Here is a 21,843-nt window from a genome sequence, read left to right on the forward strand (position 1 = left end):
TTTCTTTAATGCTTTAACACTCCTAGAAGCTGACCCTGTTACACAAAACGTACAAATTATCTTTTAGAATGAGAAACAGATGCTTGAAGGAAATACAAAAATTAAGGGTAAATACAACTGTACTTACAAAAAASATGCCTTAGTTTTAAAACTTAGCAAATTAAGGTGTAAATGACACTAAATATACATTACTTTCCTTATTTGAAGGAACTGGACAAGAAATAATCTTGTACTAGAGTCGTCTGGCATATACACATATAGTGCGGTCCCACAGAACCCTGTGCTGTCAGAATCAACGCAGATAGTGGCTGCTGCTCCAGAACTTGGACCCTAGTTTGGAGTAGTTAATAAATAATACACAAATAATAATAAAGCAGTGCAACGTTCATTACATATTATGTTACAAATGAGGTCAAAAGTGCATAAACTCTATTTGTTTAAATTACAGTAAGATGAAACAAGCTCAAATGTACCAAGAATCCTGGAAAGTTTTGTTTTGCTCAAATGACAATTTCAAAAAGGTTTAAAGTAACAGGAACAGAAATAAAAGGTTTGACAAAGCTTTCCTCTGCAAGGTGACAAGTTTGTACTTTCCATGGGAGTGCATGAGGGAGCACGTTCCCCTTTTTGTCGCTCAACCTTCATTTACAATCAGATTGATATTCAAACTCTGGCAGCTTTTGGTCCTCTAAGACCAAAGTGCATCATACGAAATTTTTAATTAAAAACACAAAATAAGACTCAGAAAAAAAGTAATACAAGATGCAGCTAAAATACCATGTTCTGTAAAAATAAAATATGACCCAATTACTTTGTTACAGTGGACTAGCTTCATTAATTTCAGCTATGCCAGTTTAAAATAGTTTGGGATCTTAGCTTTAAATAATTTGCACTTCTGTCCAGGTCATACTCAGACAGYCATAACTTCACCTAACTCCTAACAGAATTTCCTATGGGACAATTTTAGGTAGTTTTCAGCTGCACTGGAACTTTCCCAGTTGCTCTTCAGATCTCCGGACTATTGGACTATGGAGTAAATCTGGGTGTCTGAACCACCCTGAATAGTAAGGGCATCCCTGGGTTGAGGTGCACAGGGGTGTAACTGGGGATGTTTAAGGAACAGTTTGCAAATGGCCCTAGAGAAACAACAACCTAACTCTCTCTTGGCCTTCTGAGGTATAGTTGAGCTAGTTCCTGTTACTGAGTGTTTAGAAATAATACCCAGCAGAGATAACAATCAGTAAATACCAAATCAAGTTACAATTTGTGTTTTTCTAATGGTGACTGTTACTTGGAAMTTTACACAAATTCTTTAGTCCAACTGGCCTTTAGGACAGTAAATCTACAATTAAATGATTCAGTTAAATGCACAAACATTTGCAGCCTACCTAAACCAAAAAATACACTTTCTTCATGTTCTTTGTTTTATTTGTTCTACTTGATTATCTTTTCTCTACTATCAGGTCCAGCCCTGGATTTATTCCACGTGCAGAAGTACTGCTTGCTCAACAGCACTCTGTGGGTGTGGAAGAGCTGAAAGAACTGGACTTCAGAGACATTTTAGCTTTACAGGGAAGAATCAAAGGTGGGGGGGAAAGGAAAAATATCCCAATTGTCTTGGTTATATTATTGGCTATATAACCAATTTCTACTGTTATATTTATGATCCTATAAATAGAGAATTGCCCTGAAAGAGTGGCCTACAAAAATGACAGAGTCAGGACACTGCAACTGTGCCCTCTTCATTGCAAGGAGGTGAGGAGGTACACGGTGCTCAGCACGGGGAAGAGGACATCTGGTCGTATTCAGGACACTTGAGCAGCGCTGGGTAGTTACTGTTCATCTGCAGAGACGCCTCACTGGAGATATCCGAAGGGCTGCGTCCACGTACCCACGCATCCGGGTGCAAGAACTGCCCGGAGTAATCAGAGCAGTTGCTCAACCGGGGACGGTAGAAGCTGGGGTGAGGGCGGTAAATGTCCTCRGCGGTGTATCTTTTCATGAACAAGTAGACAGACATCACGCCGGCACTCTGCAGAGGAGAGAAAGAAACACCTGTGGCTACTCACCACACTGCCCGCCTCCTCCACGAACACCAGCACGGCAAGGAAAGGTTGCTTTTCTTGTCTGCTGGTGACTTGCAGAGACATCTGAGGCAAGACCCTTCTCTTCCCCATGCTTCTGGGACCCTACAATAAATACTGCAGGGTAACAACATCTCCTCCTCCTCTTGATTCAAGCGCTCATCAAATGATTTGCCCTGAGTGCTCCAGGCCTGGGTCTCTGTCATCTCACTATACATGCCTCCCACCATGCTAAAAGTTACTCATTTGACCTCAGGGTCTGCCTTTATCCGTCACTCCTCTTTTTCCTTACAGCCTCTTGAGAACACCTACACTAGTGTCCAGCACCTGCAAACAGAATATGCTCATTACAGGCACGTCACAGAGCTCACAGCTGGCCAGTACCTCCGTGAGAAGGAAAGAGATAGCAGAGAAAGCAAATGACCATCCGTATTTGTAATTGAAGAAAGTTTCAGAGTCCTTGGTCCTATTCAGCATCTCGTCATTAATGCTGGAGATGTACAGAACCAGCCCCACCACCAGCGACAGACCTGAGGAGACACAAGGGAAAAAGGCAGCAGGAAACGCGCTAGGTGCGAAGCGGTTCACGAAACACCCTCTGTTAAGACCAAACTTGCAGGTGAAACTGCAAACAGGTAGGCTGCGCTTGAAATGATTGGGGGAACAGGCCGCTCCCTACTGAACTAAGCCAGGGCATTTATATCATTTCAGTTGAACCACCGATGTTCTTAAGCAAGTTACTCTGAACTGTGCACTGTGTAGGAGCCTGCTTCAAAGCTCAACTGTCACAGCTATTTGTTTAACACTATGATAACACTATGAATAAAACATTCACTTGTCTGATGTAGACACATCCTGGCTGATTACTCTGAGGTTTCAGATCTCTCCTGTGACCAACTTAGCATGAGAAGTAAGTGTCCTCTCCTCACCTCACACTCACAGGAGTTGCTCCTGGGGGAATAACTGGGGGTGCTTTTCCTTCTGCCTCCTGGCAGAATGGCTGCCTCAAGTGAGTCTTTCTAGCAGGCAAGCACTGATCCTGCAAACCAGTGTAGCTGGGGGTCACACCAGGAGCCCCCCAGGCACCAGCACTCAAGTGAGGAGCCAAAACAGTGGGCTATGAGAGCACTGCAAAGTACCAAAATGAACGTCCCCCATGGTCAAGAATTTGCTTCTTCTTTCTGATTAGATGTAGTGCACAGGATGTGATATTAATATTGACTTTCATTTTGTCCAGCAGGGCTTGCATCCCTGAGGCCAGGGCTCACCAGCTTGTCATATCCACCAGTCCTGGTCACCTCATCACAGTGCTCATGTAGGGGCAGGCACTTGAGCCCAGGGAAGAAAAGATTTTGACAAATGCCTAACTACCCTCTTCACCTCCAAAAACAGTTCAAAAAAGAAACATTTTCATATGAATGGTCCCAAACTCACAATGCCATTTTTTAGGTATTGCTGGCAGCCTTTTCCCTGCGTGCCATTACGTTGCTGTTCTCAGTGGCAAATTCTGCACATGTAACTACTGTGTGAACCTGTCTCATATTTCAGTTGTGCCATGTGGGCTACTTTTGGCACCAGCTTTACCTGTGGACTAGATTAAATTGAAACATAATATTCAAATCTACAATATATTCATGTTTATGAATTATAATATTCATAAAAATACAGTTTATGGCAAATAGTCAAGTGATTGGGGTTTCGTGACACTCCACTGCACCAGAGAAAAGCTTGTGGCAAAACTCAACAGATGTGTGATTGAGGGGAATTTTTGCTGACAAAACTCACCAGACAGGATGAAGAATATTCCAGATACAAAGGCGAGGATGGTCCTGTGAGGCCGAATGTGGCCGATGTTGCTCAGTATAAAACCAATGAACATGAAAAAGAGGCTGACCAAGGGGAAAGGCGTAGCAGAACGAATCATCTCTGGTTGGGAGAGGAGCAGAAGAAAGTGCAATTGGTTAGTCTTCCCCCTGGCTGGACACATGGCTCTAACTGCCCTGCCCTGCTACAGCCTTGTCCCTCCTTGCTCCTGCTCCTCCTAGGCAGCTCCCTGACCCTTGCAAGGATCCCCCCCCCCTCTCCTCAGGTGTCTTTGCTAACCAGGTGGCTGAAGTGGCAATTCATTGGATACACCTGTTAATGTTTGCATTCCCGAGGGTTTCCACATAAGCCTTACACAGAGGGAAAAAATACACCAACTAGCAGAACCTGTTTTTCCCCAGTATCGCCGCAAAATTGTTTACTCAAGACTTTCACTTATTAGATCAAAAATGACTACAGAATTTACAGTGAGAGCTGTAATGATCCATCTTTAACTCATCCCACTGGGCAATGTGTAAAACTGACCACAGCAGCAGAAATACTGCTGCAAATTACTGCGAGGAGAATATAAAGCCAAATATTTCCATAAATGTAAGTGCTGAACAGGCAGTGAAAGGAAATTGCACTGTTTACAGCCTCTGCAAGCTTCCTGCCATTAGAAAAAAACACACCCAAAAACTTAGCAGCACATCAGATGATTCACATAGTAAAAAATGTAGTTGCATCCTGGTGCAGTAGCACCTCCAGTGAAGCAAGAATGTCCTCAGTGAGGACACATAGGGGTTTTTTAGGGGGATTGTTAGTGACCTGTCATGCTCTGCAGACTGCAAAGAATACAACCCCACAAAAGATCACCTACTCAGAACATTGATTGTTGATTCAGATGTCAGCTGGACATTTGTGGGCACGACATATTCTATAGTGAAGCACCGGCCACGCTCTTCACCTGCAGAAAATAGAGACTGATTTGTGCCTGCAGGGACATGCTTTATTTGTGTATGTGTATCTGAAAAGTGTCTTTAAAATTCATTTCATGCATAAAAACAATCTTGCTTTTTCACGCTGCTTCCATCTTGAGTGTTAGTATTTGGTGTTGAAGAATATATTGGTTAACTACAATTTCATTAAGAGATCAGCTTCCTGCCTTTTAAAATGTCCCTGCTGAAAGAACGATAGCTGGCTGAACAGACAGGAAGGAGGCCAGCGTTTTGCTCAGGAACGTATCAGTTCAGTCAATACAGTGCTGGTCATTCAACACGTTTTTGTGGGAATACTGAAAAGGAAAAATAACAGGTTCTAAGATGGGAACAGCAGGTCAAATCCTCATTCTCAAACTGCTCTTCACAACGTATTTAGCATGAGCAATCCCTCTTTGGAATTGGAGAGCTCCAAATCTCATTGTGCTTGCTGGGCGCCTCTTTGGATTGTACAGCAGTAAGTGGCTAGTGAGGAGTGGGGCGACAGGCCCTTTCCACGTGGGACACATATTTAACACTCGACACAGAACGTGGATTACAAAAAAAAAGGATTCTCTGGAACACAAACTCAGAAGCCAGATTTAAGGTCACGTCAGGAGAGGTCTCACAGTCCCCCTCTCCTMGGGCTTTTTCAAAGCAGTGTTTCACACTAGACAATGTTTTGAAACTGTCAGTCTGAAACCCCCGTTTATTTGGGTTTTGTTAAACTTTCTTCCCTTGGCCAAATCTCTTCATCAAAATCAGCATGAACAGAGGAAACATTTCAGCTGACCTGAATCTAAATTTTCCAGGGACAAAAACATTTCGTGCTGGTGCCCAAGGAAGACCGCGGGTCCCGGTCTGTGGAGGCAGCTCCGGCAGGGGCTGCCGCGGTGGGWAGGAACCAGCCTCATGCCTACACGTGAGGGAAAATTCTGCCATTTGCCTGCTGAAGCCAGGCRTGGGGCAATTACCTGCCTAGGCAGTGGCTGAGCAGGAGTGTGGAAGCAAAGCTGGGCCCAGCCTCTAAAAAYCCTGCCTGCCCGTGCCCTTTTCTGCAGAAAACATGACAAAAATCTCAGCAGTGAGAACTTCTCCATACGAAGGCCCTACCTGCCAAAAAGCAGACCCGCCAGAGCCCCGAGTGCAGCGACATCTTGATCTCTGTTGTCTGGTTCTGGGGCTGGACGATGCCTTCCTCCAGGTAGAGCCAGTAGTCGGTGCTGACAGAGATGCCCAGGAGGCCTAAGGCGCAGACGGCGAAGACGCTGCTGAGCAGGGTGAGAGCCTTCCTGCCGCACGTGCTCATGCCGAGGCGCATCGGGGGCCGCGGCGCCAGGACGGGGTGGCTGGGGGCCACAGGAGACAGCGGGTTAGTGGCTACTGCCGGCTGCGCCTCAACTGTTTGCAACTTTGCTTTCTTGAGGAAACGCTTTGTCTCCCCCTCGCAATTGCTTATTTAGGTCAAGTTGAAATAAGCCATTAAAAAAATCACAGCATGCCCTGACAGACGGAGAGTATGAACTAAATCCTACCTGACTGCTGCCCTGCTTCGACCAAGCACTCATGGACTTGCTGAACATGCTGCAGAGCATGTGAGCGCCAGCCCGGGAGACACAGAGACGTGTCCTGGCCGCCGAGCAGTTTATCTGCTCTGCTTTCATTTGTTTTACRTGAATGCCTTACTGCTCCATCCAAAGCCAATACTTCATCTAGCTAAGGATTTAACCAGCCAACTAACCTCAGTATCTGGCTTCCTCAGCGTCTTTTATCATCTAATGCTTGGGTGAGGCTGGCAGCGCCAGCGGTATCTGCTCACTACAGGAGGRCACTGAGGTACAGGGACACTGAGCTCCCAGATCTACAGAAACATGTACGCACCAGCAGGCAGCAAGCGCCAAAATGTTTTTGATGCAGGCGGTGACATGCCCACAGTTATGCAGACTCCCTGAGTTTCCCAGATGTGATACCAGACCCACAAACAGGGCTGGGGAGCTGTGGCTAGGGGACAACTGTGATATGCACGTCCCAGTCGCCACAGCTCTTGTCATTGGCATGTCACACACGATGCTGCCTTCTTCCACTTCTAGGATGAGAGACAGGACAAGAGGCAACGGGCACAAACTGAAACACAGGAAGTTCCACCTGGATATGAGGAAAAACTTTACTACGAGAACGATGGAGCACTGGAACAGGCTGCCCAGAGAGGTTGTGGAGTCTCCTTCTCTGCAGATATTCAAAGCCCCCCGGGATGCGAGCCAGTGCAATATGCTCTATGTGACTCTGCTTGAGCAGGGAGTTTGGACCAAATGATCTCCAGAGGTCCCTTCCAAGCTCAACCATTCTTTGATTCTGTGATAGATTTACCTACAGGAGGTTCTCGGATTACTGAGTGATTCCTGTTTTTCCAAAAGCATGCTACATTTACACATACTAAATGACATCAGCAAGCAAATGAAAGAGAAGCAGCCTGTGACAGACTGGTCTACCTTTTTGCTCTTCGCTTGTTGGAGTGCAGCCACACTGGGCTGCAAGCACCAGCATCATCTGAAAACACTAACTAAATTGGTCCACCCTGAGCTAGTACTTTGTGGGAAACTGGGAAACATGGGTCAAAAAGCTGTGGTAAGGCTCTGGGCAAATATTGTAGATGGAAATGTAAAAACACTCTCATACCCCATGTTGCTTATGGATGTAACTTCTTTTTTTCTTAATTATTTTATTTTTGCTAATTTGTAGAAGCTAGCAGTTCTGAGTGCCTCCCAGACTGATAAAGTGTTACTAGAATCACAACTCTAGTCCAGTAGATAAAAAGAACAATTAACATGGAGGGAAGAAATGCCATGGAAATGAGAGATTAGAGGAGTAAGAGCAAGAAGAGAAAGATATGAGAGAGATAGGGTGTTCTCGCGAGTGGGAATGAGGCATATAGCTCTGTTGATTGCTTTTATGAAGATGGTATGAATCACAGATAAGTGCTGTATCATGTATATTTTCCAAGATACATTTTGCTGTTGTTCAGCATTGCAGACAATGAGGGGAAACAAATATTCCGGTTAGACAACAAAGCTACCAAATTTAACACAGCAGCAGGACGTATCTTCCTTGGCCTTCTTTTTAAATTACACAGTCCTTGTTCACACTGTGTGAAGTTTCAAGGACAAGAAATGGGAGATGACGGAGGACTAGGCTCCAAAYGTGACACAATACCTAGCTACTGTGGTGAACTATGTGATAAGGAAAGCAGAATCATCCTAAACAAACAGATGTCTAACTTCATTTTATTTTAAACATCTATCCCCAAAATAATGACAGACAAACACTAGAGTGGTGGCACATATGTCATATATCTCTCTGGATGTCAGCTTGTGAACTTACACAGGAATAACTCAGTCACATCTATGTTCACATCCTGTACTTGTTATTTCAGCATATGCTGGTGAACGGGCACTATGGAATAAAGGTTTTGCTTCTGGTTTTGCCATGGTGAAAGATGATGAGATTTAGCAGTTAGATCAGGGAATGTGACTCCTGCCTGGTCCAGGACATGACTGGGGCTTGCTGTTCTGAAATGTTTTAGGGGGGACACAGATTTTTTCTTCCATCTCTGATGCAAATATACTAATACTTGCTTACAATGATTCTTAGAGATGCCAAAAATCCTCATAGTGTGCACTTCTACACTTGAAAGCCTCCAAAGAGAAACTTCCACCATAGTTCCCTTGTGATTAGTATAAGCAGATGATGCTCTGATAGTTATTTCTTGCCACTGAACTGCTTGAAATCAAGCTCTTTCAAAAGACTTCTCTTCTCTTGCAGTGTTCATCCTTGGCATATCTTTAAAATCAATGCACATAGCTAAGCTCCCCTACAGTCCTATCTCAGGATGACCTTACAGCAGGTTTCATACAAGAATAACATGAGGGAAGCACACAGTTACTGTGGAGTCCAAATAACTGCATTTTGAACAGATGCAACACACAAAGCCTATCTGCACCTCCACCTTGCTGCTCTGGGTAGCGTCTAAGAGATAAAAAATAGTGCATGCTACTAGAAGACTCACAAATTATTTAAAGAGAGAAAGACACACACACATTTATTATCCCATACTACCCTGAGTACAAAGCAGTCAAGTACATCTTGCTAGGAAGCAGATGCACTTGCAGTTTCAAATGCTGCCACAGCTCTGACAATTCTGTTCCATATGAGATTAAGGATTTGGCTCTTCCTACTTTCACACAGAGCAGAGTCTTCCCAGAAGGTACCAACCTATAGGAAAAGGAGTGCTGTCACAGGCAGCTCAAGCAAACGCTCGATCTCATGCTATTGCAAGCTTTACACTGCTGGTTTTGCTAAGCAGTGTTATTTTTGTATTTTTATTTAACAGTTCCTTCAGGTCAAGAAAACCAGGACATTAGGGATTCCCAGCAGTGATTCTTGGTATTTGCATCCTGTCCACAGAGAAGGGACAGGAAAGAGAGGGTGCTGTTCTCAGGCAAGCATAGGGTAGGGGGTGAAACAGGACCATGGGGGCTCCTATTTACTTAGGAGCATCAGTTACCATGTGAGACTTTTGTGTCTAAGCCAGGTACACACTGTTGAGAGGATGAATAGCAAGACACACAGAAGATATTCTTCAATTTTTTTTTTTCCTGAGGAATTATTAGGCAGCAGCTAAAGAGTGGTAGTTACAGGGCACAGAAGCACACACTCCAAAAACAGTGCTACATTTTAACAGTCTAGTAACAATACTGAATTGTTTTAATTTGTGGGAAGGGAATAAAATCCTATTTACCTTTACAGAGAACATACTATTTCCCAGCCCTTTAAAGACCCCCTTCAATCCTGTGATACGACCAGCCAAAGCACAGATCATCTGACTTGTCAGTTCTTCCCCCTAACCTGCTCTGAGTCATATTTTCTAGTTGCCCCAACTAAATGAACAGTGTTTACTACAGAATGTTTCATCCTTGTTGGCATTTCGGTGCCAAAATGGTAAAAGGAGCTCGAATCAATTCTTGGCTCATGTATCATYAACTAAATTCCTTACTGCACATTTCTTGTTAATAAGGAGCCAAAAATCAAAGTAGGTAGTATGTGAAAGTCCAGATAAAGCCATTCAGTGGGAAATAGCTAAGTATGTGATTCCCTGTGGTCTGTTGTTTGTGAACACTTAGGGCTTATAAAAATATGCTGCTTAGCATAATTTATATTGGTCACTGGGGCAACTCTAGCAGCAGGAAAAAAAGAGGTCAGGCATGAAAATCACACCTTTCAGTTGTCTCATTTCTCTTCTCTTTAATTTCCATGTAATTACTTATTACTGCTGTGCTGGAAAATAAAATCAAGTCTTACAAAGCGGGGGAAGAAGATGTAGGGATGATGCACAGCAGCTATTCAGAACAAAGCTTTTCTGAAGTCCAGTGACTTAAGAATTAGCAGAGCCCCCATGAGAAAGAGTTTTCACGGACATAAACAGGAGTTGGCTTTATTTACAGCAGAGATTAGCTCCCACTAACTGTTATGAATTGTGTTATGCTTCATACAGCTAAAAGTGAAGCTGTCCTGTTTTCAACAGTATCTATATGACAAATTTAACAAATATAAACCCAAAGAATTCCAAAAAATAGGACCTTAGAACTGTTCCTGCTCCTTCAGTCACACTGTGCCTTTTGGTAACAGTCCAGGGAATAATAAAGGCAGTCTGCAATGTAATTTGCAGTCCTCATAATTAATTTCTTCTTGTATTGGAGCCATAGCTTCTGACGGGAATTGTACATGTACCTCTAGGACTGACACGTTCAGAAACTGAAATGAATATTGGCCTTGCTACTAACCCAGTTCACCCAGATCTAGGAGTGACTTGCTGTCTGCCCTTACTGCTCCATATTACAAAAAGAAAGTATTATCCTGGTCTGATTTTTGAGCCCACACCTCCGTGACCTAACGCAGAGCACAAGCCACCGCTCCAGGCTACGTGGATGGGCTGTGAAAAATAAGTATGTCACTGGCTGAACAGGATGAATTGTATCAATATATCACTGCTCCTGAGTTCAGTGGGAAACAACACTCCTTTTTACCCAGTGTAAGAGTAGAAAGAGCAGGGCTAAGCCAAGCAGAGGAGGCAGCTATTGATTTTTATGTTGCTAGAACACCACTGCCAATTTCCTGACGTTTGCGATGAGGGGAAGCACAGCCAAGGTTATCAGAGCAGACAGGAGGGAACGTTTCATTTGTGGAGGGATGCTGGGATCCAGAACAAATGTGGCGGCCGGCCTCTGCAATTTTAAAAGCACAGTCCCTGCTGCAAAGCAAAGGCACAAGCAAATCACAGCTAAGCCATGGAACTGAGGCAGTAGAAGAGACTAGTCAAAATATAAAGAAAGAGAAATGATGAATGGTGAAAAGGGGATATGGAACCTACTGAGTGAAATATCAGAGCTACAAAGAGCATCAGGGAACAGGGTAAGAGCTAGCAAATGCAAGAAGAGAGAATGAGCTGTGGTGGAGCTAAACTGAAAGGATGAGCTCCCACTAAGCTGTGACAAAAAAATTGGGCTAGCTAAAAATAAAGGGCCTTCAAGTAGCACGATCTCTTTCTCAGGACAATGCAGGCCACATACGTGGGCAAAAATATATAGGTCAAGGAGAGTGGTTCTTTCAGAACTAAACTTTCTTAAGCTGTGAGAGTTTGGGCAATAGGACCAGGCCTTGGGGCTTGTTGGAGGCAGTGTCCCAATTTGTTAGCGTGCTCAAAGGGTGAGGACATCCCTTTACAAAGTGCAATGCTAGACTGACCCCCACTTGGGCAAATCAGGACAGCTATAGACCACAGCTATGCTGTCAGAGTTGGTTTTCAGGTGTCGTGCACACCTGCAACACAGCAAGAGCTAGAAATCCTCAAAATTTCTGCAAATCCAGCCTGTGCAAAGAGGAGGGAAGTAACCCTTCACATCCCAAAGTATTTCACATCGCGAAGACAGTAAAACCCCAAAGCCTGGAACTGGGCAACCAGACTTGGCTTGGCTCAAGGAGGCTAAAAGCCCACCAGATGCAGTAAGTGGGTTGGAGCCTAGCAGCCTGCTGAGACTGATGAGCAGCAAGCAGCCAACAGTGCCAGGACACAGACAACAGCTCAGCCCTCTGCCGCACACATGCGGGCTCTCCCAGTGAGCGTCACTTGCCCACTGAACTGAATGGCTGGAGTTACAGTCATTAATAACCACAACGAAATAGCACGATGATCACAAAATGGAATAGCAACTACGACTGAGCTTAAAAAGTACCCAACAGGAGCAAAGACTTTGCTACTGAAAGAGGTTGTGCAACACGCAGCTTGCTGGCCAGTCAGTGTCAGCTTTGCTCTGATTCTCTGACTAATACTCTATTGATTTATAGAGAGGATTTTACCTCAAAGGATCTTGGTGTGAGGGAGCATGCAGAGATACCACTTATCTGCAGCTGGGAATATGCAGCTCAGCACAAGCACGGATGAGGGGAAGATCTTACGCGAAGCGTCCATAATTCCATCTGGAGATCCTGGAAGGTGCAGACAGCCAGAAGCGACTCTGCATATCCGGCCTTGAAAACTGAGTGACTTGGAGAGCTGTGTAAAATACTTTTGATGCTGGAGTTACCGCTTGGGAAGCACAGAAAAATTGTACTACGAGAAGGAAACAAAAACAACATGCAGCTGCCCTTTTTCCGTACAACAGCTGAAGGAAAGTCAGGATGACTGAAGAGGAAAGCAACGTCTTCCTGAACTCTAACAGAAAGGGAAATGGAGGAAGCCTGAATGGAGAGATCTGCCCTGTGCCATGTGGCTGGAGCGGACAGTTCATCCAAGTCCTTGCTGGAGCACTGTGCCTGCAAGCCCTGTCCTGGCCCCCGGGGCACCACAGGGACGTATTTTCCATGGGAAGATGGAAATCTATACAGCAGCATTACAGAACTGTGCTAATGCCACAAAGAAATTCCTCRGTTTAGTTTCTGAGAGAGCAATTATATATTGGAAAAATTAAGGATAAAAATATATCTTTTTGATGTGGAGGAGGTTCAGCCTGATACAAAGAAATGAAACAGTCTATATCATAGCCGTTTGAACAAGACCTACTAACTGCTGCTACCAGGAGCCATAAACTTCAAAAGAATCAATACAGGACTTGAAAGCTTCCTGCTGGCTGCTAACAGCAGCTCTGTACTGCAAGCCCAACACAAAAAACTAGCATTATAGACATTAGGGAAACAGCAGCACTGAGTCAACCAAGAACACTGGGCTTACAGGCTCTCAAGAGACAGATTTTTTTTTTTTTTAATAAAAGGCTAGTTGTGAATCATTTAAACCTAAATTAAGCCACACCACAATGATAATTCTATTAATTTTTTTCTGGTGATCAGACAYAAGGAACAGTCAGAATTATTCCACCTGGAAAATAATCAGAAGAAACAATGTGTGACTGCAGCACTGTAATGTTCACCAGTAACATATTTAATGCGTGGGATTACTTAGGATTTTTCTTTTAAACTTGACACCCAATTTCTTTGAGAAATTCCCCTTTTCTCTCATATTTCCCATGCTTCATTTCTTGTCCAAGGTTTTTTTTTCATGCTTGATCAAAATCAGTCATTTTACTGCAATGCMAGAACAAAGAAAGTGCTGTATAGAAAGTACCATATTTTTCTGTTGAATCTCCAGTGTACTCAGTGAACTCCCCAAGGCTGATCCATGACTGCTCTCCCCTCTCATCCTTCCCATGCCTCAGCCCTTTTGTTGCATGCTACTCAAAACTTGCCCATTTGGTCTGTTCTAGGTTTGCAAGGGTGGTTGTATCATGGAGGAACTGAGTACATCTTCAGCTGCAGATTGCAAGGCATTCCTGCTGCATTACAGGTACAGGAATGAAGTACAGGGAGATAAAACGATATTCCCAAGGTGAAAGGAGCAGCTTAGATTTATTTCCCAATTCCAGTCCTTCAACTAGATCCTTTCRGGAAACGGATGCCCCCACCACATAATCTGCCCTGCTGCAGCCACCAAAGTGACAGGTCCAGCTTTTGATAATGCCAGCAACTTCTAACAAATAAAATCATCAACTGAACCAAACCAAACAACTGACAACCGAGTCCCAGCTCACACAGTCTCCAGTGCAGCTCATGTACATACAACTGGCCCTCATTCACATGGTCTTTCTAGATCCACAAATATCCCCCTCCAAAGGTCATGTTGAACATATCCTTCCTACTGATCAAGTGTCTCATTGCTGCTTGGTGCTTTAAGGCTCTTACCTCTTTTAACCCCAGCTGAAGTAATGCTTTGGCAAGCRGAAAACCTGCGATGTTCATTTTGAAGGTCAGCAAACTCGGGTTCTGGCAGACTGACCAAGAGGCAAGTTTCGCAGCACAAAAATTGCCTCAGCCAAAGCCTTGGCTGCTGGCTGCCTCCAGGAGGAACCGGGAGGGGGGCAGTCTCCGCTGTAGGAAGGGCCTGGACCGCATGAAACTTCCCAGCCTCAGCTCTCCACCTCTGACGGATTAACGCGAGGAGTGYGCTGGGCTGGGAGAACAGGAGACAGGCGGATGGCGGGCAGGTTGCCACATCCACACTCCGATAGACTCTAACACTGCAGTTTTACAAAAAAAYATTATGCAAAATGCTTTCCTTAAGAGGGAAGGAGCATCTATAGCCTTGAGCTTACAATACTGCCCATGCACATGAAGTCCATTTCTCCAGATATACACTATATATACATTCAAAATTCACATCACCAACAACAGGGTGAGACTTTTGCTTTGTGGACTCCTTTCCCAATGCCACTTCACCCTCTGTGGGTAAAGTAGACATCTGATAATCATCTATTTGCAATATGCTAGACTGTTCCCAATAAGGGATGTGACTGAAACTGCAGGTTTTAATACACTACCAAGAGCTACAGGGAATGTTTAGCACTGTAAAGCAAATCAGGTGGGAGCTCTGATATAAGATCTGCAGAAATCTCATTGCTCTGTGCTATGCAAAATGCTGCTTCCCCATTAACCTCTGTACACTGTAATTTACTGGCTGCACTTTACAGCCTAAATACATAAGCTCCAGTAACCCGATGATCCAGTGACCCTATTCTGGCTTCAGCATAGTGTGCCACCCTCAGCTCACCTTGTCTGATGCAGATGAAATTGGTGAAATCCCAGCAGCACAGATAAATGAAGGCAACTTAATCTCCCTGAATGTGCAATAACTGGAGAAAAGCAGAGTAGCTGGCTTAGTAGAAGATACGCATCCAGATCAYATCAGCGCCGAGCTTGGTTTGGTCTAGTGGAATACTAGGTCTCCAACACTTGCTTTTTGTTCACTTCCAAATGTTCCAAATGTTCACTTCCAAAGACGGCACAAACTCTTGCAATGGTTTGAATTCTGTTATATATTGAAAAGAGGAAAATAGATCTCTTCTTTGCATAATGTCCGCTTTTCAAGGTCTCTGTGTCCTTCCTGCAGCAAGGCAGAACATAATGTGACTGAGGATCCCAGACACCTTTTCTGTATCTGGCCAGGTAGGATATTTAAGTTGTTTTAAACTGATGTGGCTATGAACAGGACCACCATATGCAATGTAAGCCTTTCCCTTAGCCTCACAGGAGCTGTGAATTATGAACACCAATGCAAGAAATTTCTCTGGGCTATAAACTTTTACTGCTACTGAAGGTCTAAGAACAAGCCCGAGTTACACGCCCTGGTTTCAGATGTGACTGCTATTGTGAGGATGTTCAACACAGAATACTCTTCTCTTTGCCAACACTCTATTTCCTTCTTTTTCCTTTTATGCTCAATGCATGACAGCTCACATTAAATTAAGCAGTGTTGTGAGGAAAAAAAAGCATCAAGAGCCAGTTAAAAATGCTCCACCTTACCCTTCTGTCCAGTTGTAAACGTCTCATGAAGCACAYGAGCCCCAGCGCAGTGGGACACAGAGTCAGTCCTCTGTATCCACCGGAGGAGCTCTCCCCTGCTCCAGTGCAGCTCTTCTTGGAAGTGCTGATAGTTGTAGTATTTTTATGAATACTTTCCGTATGATAAATGAGAGAAAGCAAGAAATCCCCTGAGCACCGTTTTTGCCTCCTAACAATGAACCCTGCAGATTAACAGCACATTGTGCAGTCTGCATGTGTACAGACCACAGCCCAGGAGGCCTCTAACCACTCTGCCCTATTAAAGAGAATTGCTAGCAYGGAGCAGATGCCTTGTTATTCAGCTAACAGAAGATTACATTCCCCTTCCCCACTTAGAAACCAGCTTTAGCACAAAGCTGCTGAGTACTGAAGCAATGGCATACTGAAATTGGAGAACGGCTGTACTACCCACACTTCAGACGAGCACCTAAAAATCTCAAGGGTCCTTAGCTGCTTCCAATAAAACGAACTGGCTAAATCCAACCACTGTCTCTCTTGGCTTTGCTTAAGTAGTTTGGGACGCAGCTTCTAAGTTCACAAGAGCGTTGTCTCTGTGCACAAGCTCTTGAGATCTGCCAYTGAGCATCCACAGAAGCTTGGGCTGAACTTTACAGAGGGAGGATCTTTGTCTTACAGCACTTGTTAGTTTTAACAGTCAGGACATGATTTTAAAGTATGTAATAAGCATTTTCACAGCATTTTTGAGATATTAAACTTAATATTGCTCACAATTTTAGCAAGATTCACTGCCAGTTCAAGGATTTAACTGTTAATATCTCAGCCGACAGGATAAGAAAAACCATGCACAATGTACAACAGACTTGCTATTCCCAAGGAATCCAGCATTTTAAAACAGTATGGCTTAGCCTTCTGCCTGTCTGCACTGACTTTCTTCCCTTTCTGAGCACCTCCAAACTTTCCTCTGCCTGAATTACACATATAGTAAGTTCTCTGGAGCCCAGACTGTCTGTTCAGCTACTGATACAGTAAGACCTGGCCAGGTCCTTTGCAAACAGTGGGCAACAGAGATTGAAAACCTGAAAGTTCTCATGTCTCCAAGTGATCCCTGCATAGGCCGTCTAGGACTTGGACAGGAGCAGCACAGCCATCTGCCGAGCCCAATGCGACCTCCTAAGCACATCTGTTCCCCTGCTCAGTATGGGRAAACGCAGTTGCATCCTGGAAAATTCTGCAGGGAAGTGGTAAAGAGTCTACCTGGCCTCATTCCTTCTTCATTCTTCCTCCAGGCTGGCACCCACAGCTACATGAACCTTGGCCTGAGCATAGTGTTCTTTACCTAAGCTCTTCTCCTATTCACGCAGTCCCTTCAGAGCATCACTTGTTCCTGCAACAACCACCAACAGTACCTCTCCTACTGCTTATATAATAACCTGATGTTTTCTGCTCTGTTTGGTTGGTAAGATGTTTTATAGTAAGAACATATTACTAGTCAGAACATAAAACACTGACCCAGAGATACTGCTTTCCTCTTCAACCATCCTAGCTTTGCTTCAGTCATTATACAACAAAAAAAAAAAAAAAAAAAAGGCAGTTCTGTGTTGATTTCTTTCCTGCCTGTAGTACACCTTTTCTATGCATTACGAGAGATCTGCTACTTCCTAAGCAGTAACTCCAGCATGAAAAATATTTTACACAGCTCTCCAAATCACCTAGTTCTTGAGGTTAGATTTGTGCAGTTGCTTCTGGCCATCTGCAGCATCCAGGATCTCCCAAGAGTATTCAAGTGAAACAGTCATTTTGTATCAGATGCAAAGCCAGTGCACCCCTGAATGTCACTGGAGAGACACAAGCACTGAGCCTCCCTGCCAGTAAGAATTAGGGAAAATCAGACACAGAGGCAGGAGATGGGAACCTGGTAATGGCAAGAAGTGAAAGCAGAGCCACCGCTCAGTTCAGGTATTTTGACAAYGTCACAGACTGGGCTTTTTGTTTCTGCAAAAAGAAATGACATACACCTACACTCAGTGAGGACTGTTCGAAGGTTAAAAAGCAGAGAGGAAGAAAGAGCAGCAGCCAGTCCTACTGCAGTTGCTGATGTGACTTTACCCAGACCCCACCGAAGTGTTGGGAAGATCTTGCAGATCATGGGCTTTGAGGCATGACTTTAGCTGTGGCACGAACAGCATGTTCTCGGTCTGTCCTACTGTGAGAGCTGGTGCACAGGGTACAACAAGATCTCCTATTTCACCTCATGCCTCATCTGTTCCTCCCACAGCACCTGCTTGCCTCTCCTGATCCTGGTGCGCACCCGCAGCAGTCTCTCCCCCGGCTCTAGTACAGGACAGTGGTTGACTTCAGTATGGCCTCAAGTAAGCCCCAGATAGTTAAACATTATCTCTTCCCAAGATAAACACTATCTCAATCCCTGAATTGCTAATCCTTGCAAACAGATRGCTTAGCTTCTGCATGAGACAGCATCCAGTGAGTGACTTTTTGTCCTGAAAAAAGAAAGACTGGAAAAACTCTTTCTACATGAATGGATAAGCAATGGTTGATGTTTCTGGCTTTTTTTCCCCCTTCTGTTTACTATCTCTCTGCTGGTGAGGCTTCAACTACTCTCAATCCAAAGCATGCCTGCATAAAGCAGCTGTTTTCTTGCTTAGGTTGACATTACGGTATTAACTTCTGCTGAGTTTGGGTTCTGCTTTATACCATTTATTAACTGGAATAAGGGAGATAGGGGTGCTTGTCTGGGAGATCCTGCTGCAATCCCATGCTCCGGCCACTTCTGCAGAACATAATACACTGCAATTCTCAAAGGGAGAGTGAGGAACCACAGATATTCACASACAGAGCTGGTGCAGAGAAAAAGGAAACCTCTTTTAATCAAAGGTGTACTGTCTCCTGAGAAGAAATCTGGGGCATGGTGCTACTCACGGCAAAAGTGAGTAAGGACATCCCCGTTCTCCACTGCAACCCTGATAGATCTGAGCCTCTGACCCCAACGGAAGGGGATGTCACCTAGGTGCACTGGATGTACACTGAACGGGAAAAAGAACTATGTGCAAGTTGTCTTGGGTCAGTGGATATCATCTGCTGTACTCCTCAAAAAATCCCCCCCATCAGTGCCGCTGTAAGCACCACTCCTATGAGGTTTTTCATTGACGAGTAACGATGCCTCTCTCAGTAATGAAGGAAAAGCTGGAAGTCCCATCTTGCAAAGGGACTGGACACAAACTCCACTGATCTGTAATATCACATTTTCCAAGTTCAACGATGCATTACTGTGGTCTTATGATAAATTCCATTTTCTCAGTAAGTAGTTTAGTATACATGTTAGAAGTGTGTGGCCATACAACAATAAAATTGGTGTAAGTGACTGTAATTCCAAATCCTGGTTGTAGAATGCACATAGAACCCAAGCCCCAAAKACATGCAGTGAGATTAACACTCCCAGATAACTTTTTGAAACTAGGACCTAGATTCACTCATCTAGTCATTTTAAAAGTGCCATCTTAAGCCCAAAGCTTTAAGTCTTCTAGCTTGATATAAGTAAAAAACTGCTGGCACTCACTCACTCTGAACATTTGCATAGATCCTAGCTTGCTGATCCACTTAAACTCTCTGTAGGATTGTGCATCATTTCCCCTTCTTATCTTATATTCCCTTCCCTCTCCAAAACTGAAGCTGAAGTTGCAAATGTTGTGGTACAGACTCTGCCAGATGGGGATTCATCAGTTCAATGAATATATTCAACAGCTACAATAACGCAACAAGAAATAGGAGAATTAAACATACAGAGACACTTCTGTCTCCTGGACCCTGTGCTTTACAGCTGCAYGTCAGCCCCCGCCGGAGAGGCGCAGGGTGCACAGGGAGCGCGCTCATTTCTTCCGCTGCTCCATCCTCGATCCTGGGAAGCCCTTGCTCGGGAAGATGTCCTTCCCCTCGCAGTGGCGGGGGCGGGGGGGGGGTCCACAAGAGACAGTGGGATCTGCAGAGCAACATCCACCCTGCTGCTGTGGGCCAGCCCCATGGAGCACATGGTAGCTGTGGAAAAGCTGCTATGTGGGTCTCAACCAAGGCCAAGGAGTGACGATACAGTGACTGTCAAAGTGAGTCTCCTGCTGTTTGTTTCTTTATGTGGCTCAAGATGCGACAGACTGAAACAGTCCCCCTAAAACACAGCCTCTGAGAGGAGCCCACGCTTACGTCACTTGTGAAATCAAAAGGCAACGAGAAGAACAGGGCTTATGTGGCAATGCTCCTTCAGCAAAGCTGTCCGGTCGGGGTCAGACCAGCAGCACCCTCTGCTACCTTCACAACAGTCAGAATGCAAAATATTCCTTCTTTTCAACATTCTTGCTGAAACAGGGCTACTTCCAGCAAATGCAACTTCCTCGCTGCCCTTCCCCAAAGGCTTACCTGCGCCACGCAGCCCACCTACCGGCACAGGGAGTGCCTCCTCTTCCTCGCCTTCTCTGCCTCTGAGTTTGGGGAGTCTGCCGGGAACAGCGGTGCCACGGGTCGGACCAGAGCGCTGGCCACCTCGGACAAGCCTCCTGACGCTCGCCTGACGCCGGCTCCRGGCTGGGGGCAATGACACCCCTAGGACTGCTTCGTGCCTGCAAGATGCAAGGGTAAAAGCTKCAAAAAAAGCGTCATGCTTGAGGGGCTGATAAAGTTTTGCAAAATGCTGAGCAATTAATCAACAGCCAAACTGCACATCAAAAATCCTCTCAGCCTGCTGCCACAGTGGCTGAAATAACACATTTTACGTTTCACCACCTTTCAGAGGATGGGAAGAACTGGTGTGTGCAGAAGTGAAGACAAGCACCACGTCTCTGTTCACTTGTTCATACGGCAACACATGATCCAGCATTTTTTTTCTTAATTTATTTTACTTCATTTATCAACCAGGTCAGGTTTTTCCCATATTGCCTCTCTTGAATTCACGCTATCCTCTCCAAGAGGTTTACTACACTGGAAAACATCGGCAGCCCGTTACTTCCCACGGATTTTTTATGTCCTGTGAAAAACACACTTCCTTTTCTCAGGTCAACACGCAAAAGCCGCCGGTGAAGACGGGGAGGTTCACAGAGCCAGAGACGCRGCCCGCTGGGGTTTCGATCAGCTTCGTTGAGAAAAGGCCTTGGGACGAGGGGTTCAACGTGCACAGTTTGCCATGTGCCAGAGTCAGCGGCACGTAAAAACTCGGGACACTTCTCCTGTGCAGGCAGAGCGGCGGCGATACGGCCGGCTGGGACACGCGCCGGGCAGCTTACCGCAACCCGGCCGAGCTAACCCAGACCGGCCAGGTTAATGCAAACCGGTAGGACCACGGAACTGGTTGGGCTAAGGCAAGCCGGCCAGGACACGCGACGAAAACCGGCGGGGTTAATGCAAACCAGTCTGGTAAATGCACACCGGCTGAGTTAAGACAATCCAGCCAGGACACACAAACCAGCCAGGTTAACGCAAACTGGCCAGGTTAACACAAACCAGCCGGGTTAACACAAACCAGCCAGGTTAATGCAAACCGGCCAAGTAAACGCCAACCGGCCGGGTTAACGCAAACCAGCCGGGTTAACACAAACCGGCCAAGTAAACGCCAACCGGCCGGGTTAACACAAACCAGCCAGGTTAACACAAACCGGCCGGGTTAACACAAACTGGCCAAGTAAACACCAACTGGCCGGGTTAACACAAACCAGCCGGGTTAACACAAACCAACCAGGTTAATGCCAACCAGCCAGGTTAACACAAACCAGACAGGTTAACACAAACCAGCTGGGTTAACGCCAACCGGCTGGGTTAACGCCAACCGGCTGGGTTAACACAAACCAGACAGGTTAACACCAACCGGCCGGGTTAATGCCAACTGGCCGGGTTAACACAAACCAGATAGGTTAACTCAAACCAACCGGGTTAACACAAACCGGCCGGGTTAACGCCAACCGGCCGGGTTAACGCCAACCGGCCGGGTTAACACAAACCAGACAGGTTAACGCCAACCGGCCGGGTTAATGCCAACTGGCCGGGTTAACACAAACCAGCCAGGTTAATGCAAACCGGCC

At 45.2% G+C, this 21,843-nt stretch overlaps 1 protein-coding gene across 4 annotated transcripts; it reads right to left on the bottom strand.

Moving 5' to 3' along the window:
- Positions 1–852: 852 nt before the first annotated feature.
- On the bottom strand, positions 853–20,386 carry CACNG5 (calcium voltage-gated channel auxiliary subunit gamma 5). Of its 4 annotated transcripts, none has more exons than XM_085304715.1 (6): positions 20,214–20,386; positions 5,978–6,213; positions 4,768–4,854; positions 3,870–4,010; positions 2,469–2,614; positions 853–2,032 (listed from the first exon to the last, which is right to left on the bottom strand). In XM_085304715.1, the coding sequence occupies exons 2-6, from the start codon at positions 6,183–6,185 to the stop codon at positions 1,775–1,777; spliced, it is 840 nt and encodes a 279-aa protein (XP_085160841.1). In that variant the 5' UTR covers positions 6,186–6,213; positions 20,214–20,386; the 3' UTR covers positions 853–1,774. The 4 variants fall into 4 exon arrangements, with proteins under 4 accessions (XP_085160841.1, XP_085160839.1, XP_085160842.1 ...); XM_085304713.1 differs by having other exon boundaries at positions 20,192–20,386; XM_085304716.1 differs by lacking the exon at positions 20,214–20,386 and adding an exon at positions 15,015–15,183.
- Positions 20,387–21,843: the final 1,457 nt, after the last annotated feature.

The sequence above is a fragment of the Rhea americana genome, unplaced genomic scaffold, assembly GCF_003343005.1.
Source record: "Rhea americana isolate MKP2758 unplaced genomic scaffold, rheAme1 scaffold_21, whole genome shotgun sequence".
Taxonomy (NCBI): Eukaryota; Metazoa; Chordata; class Aves; order Rheiformes; family Rheidae; genus Rhea; species Rhea americana.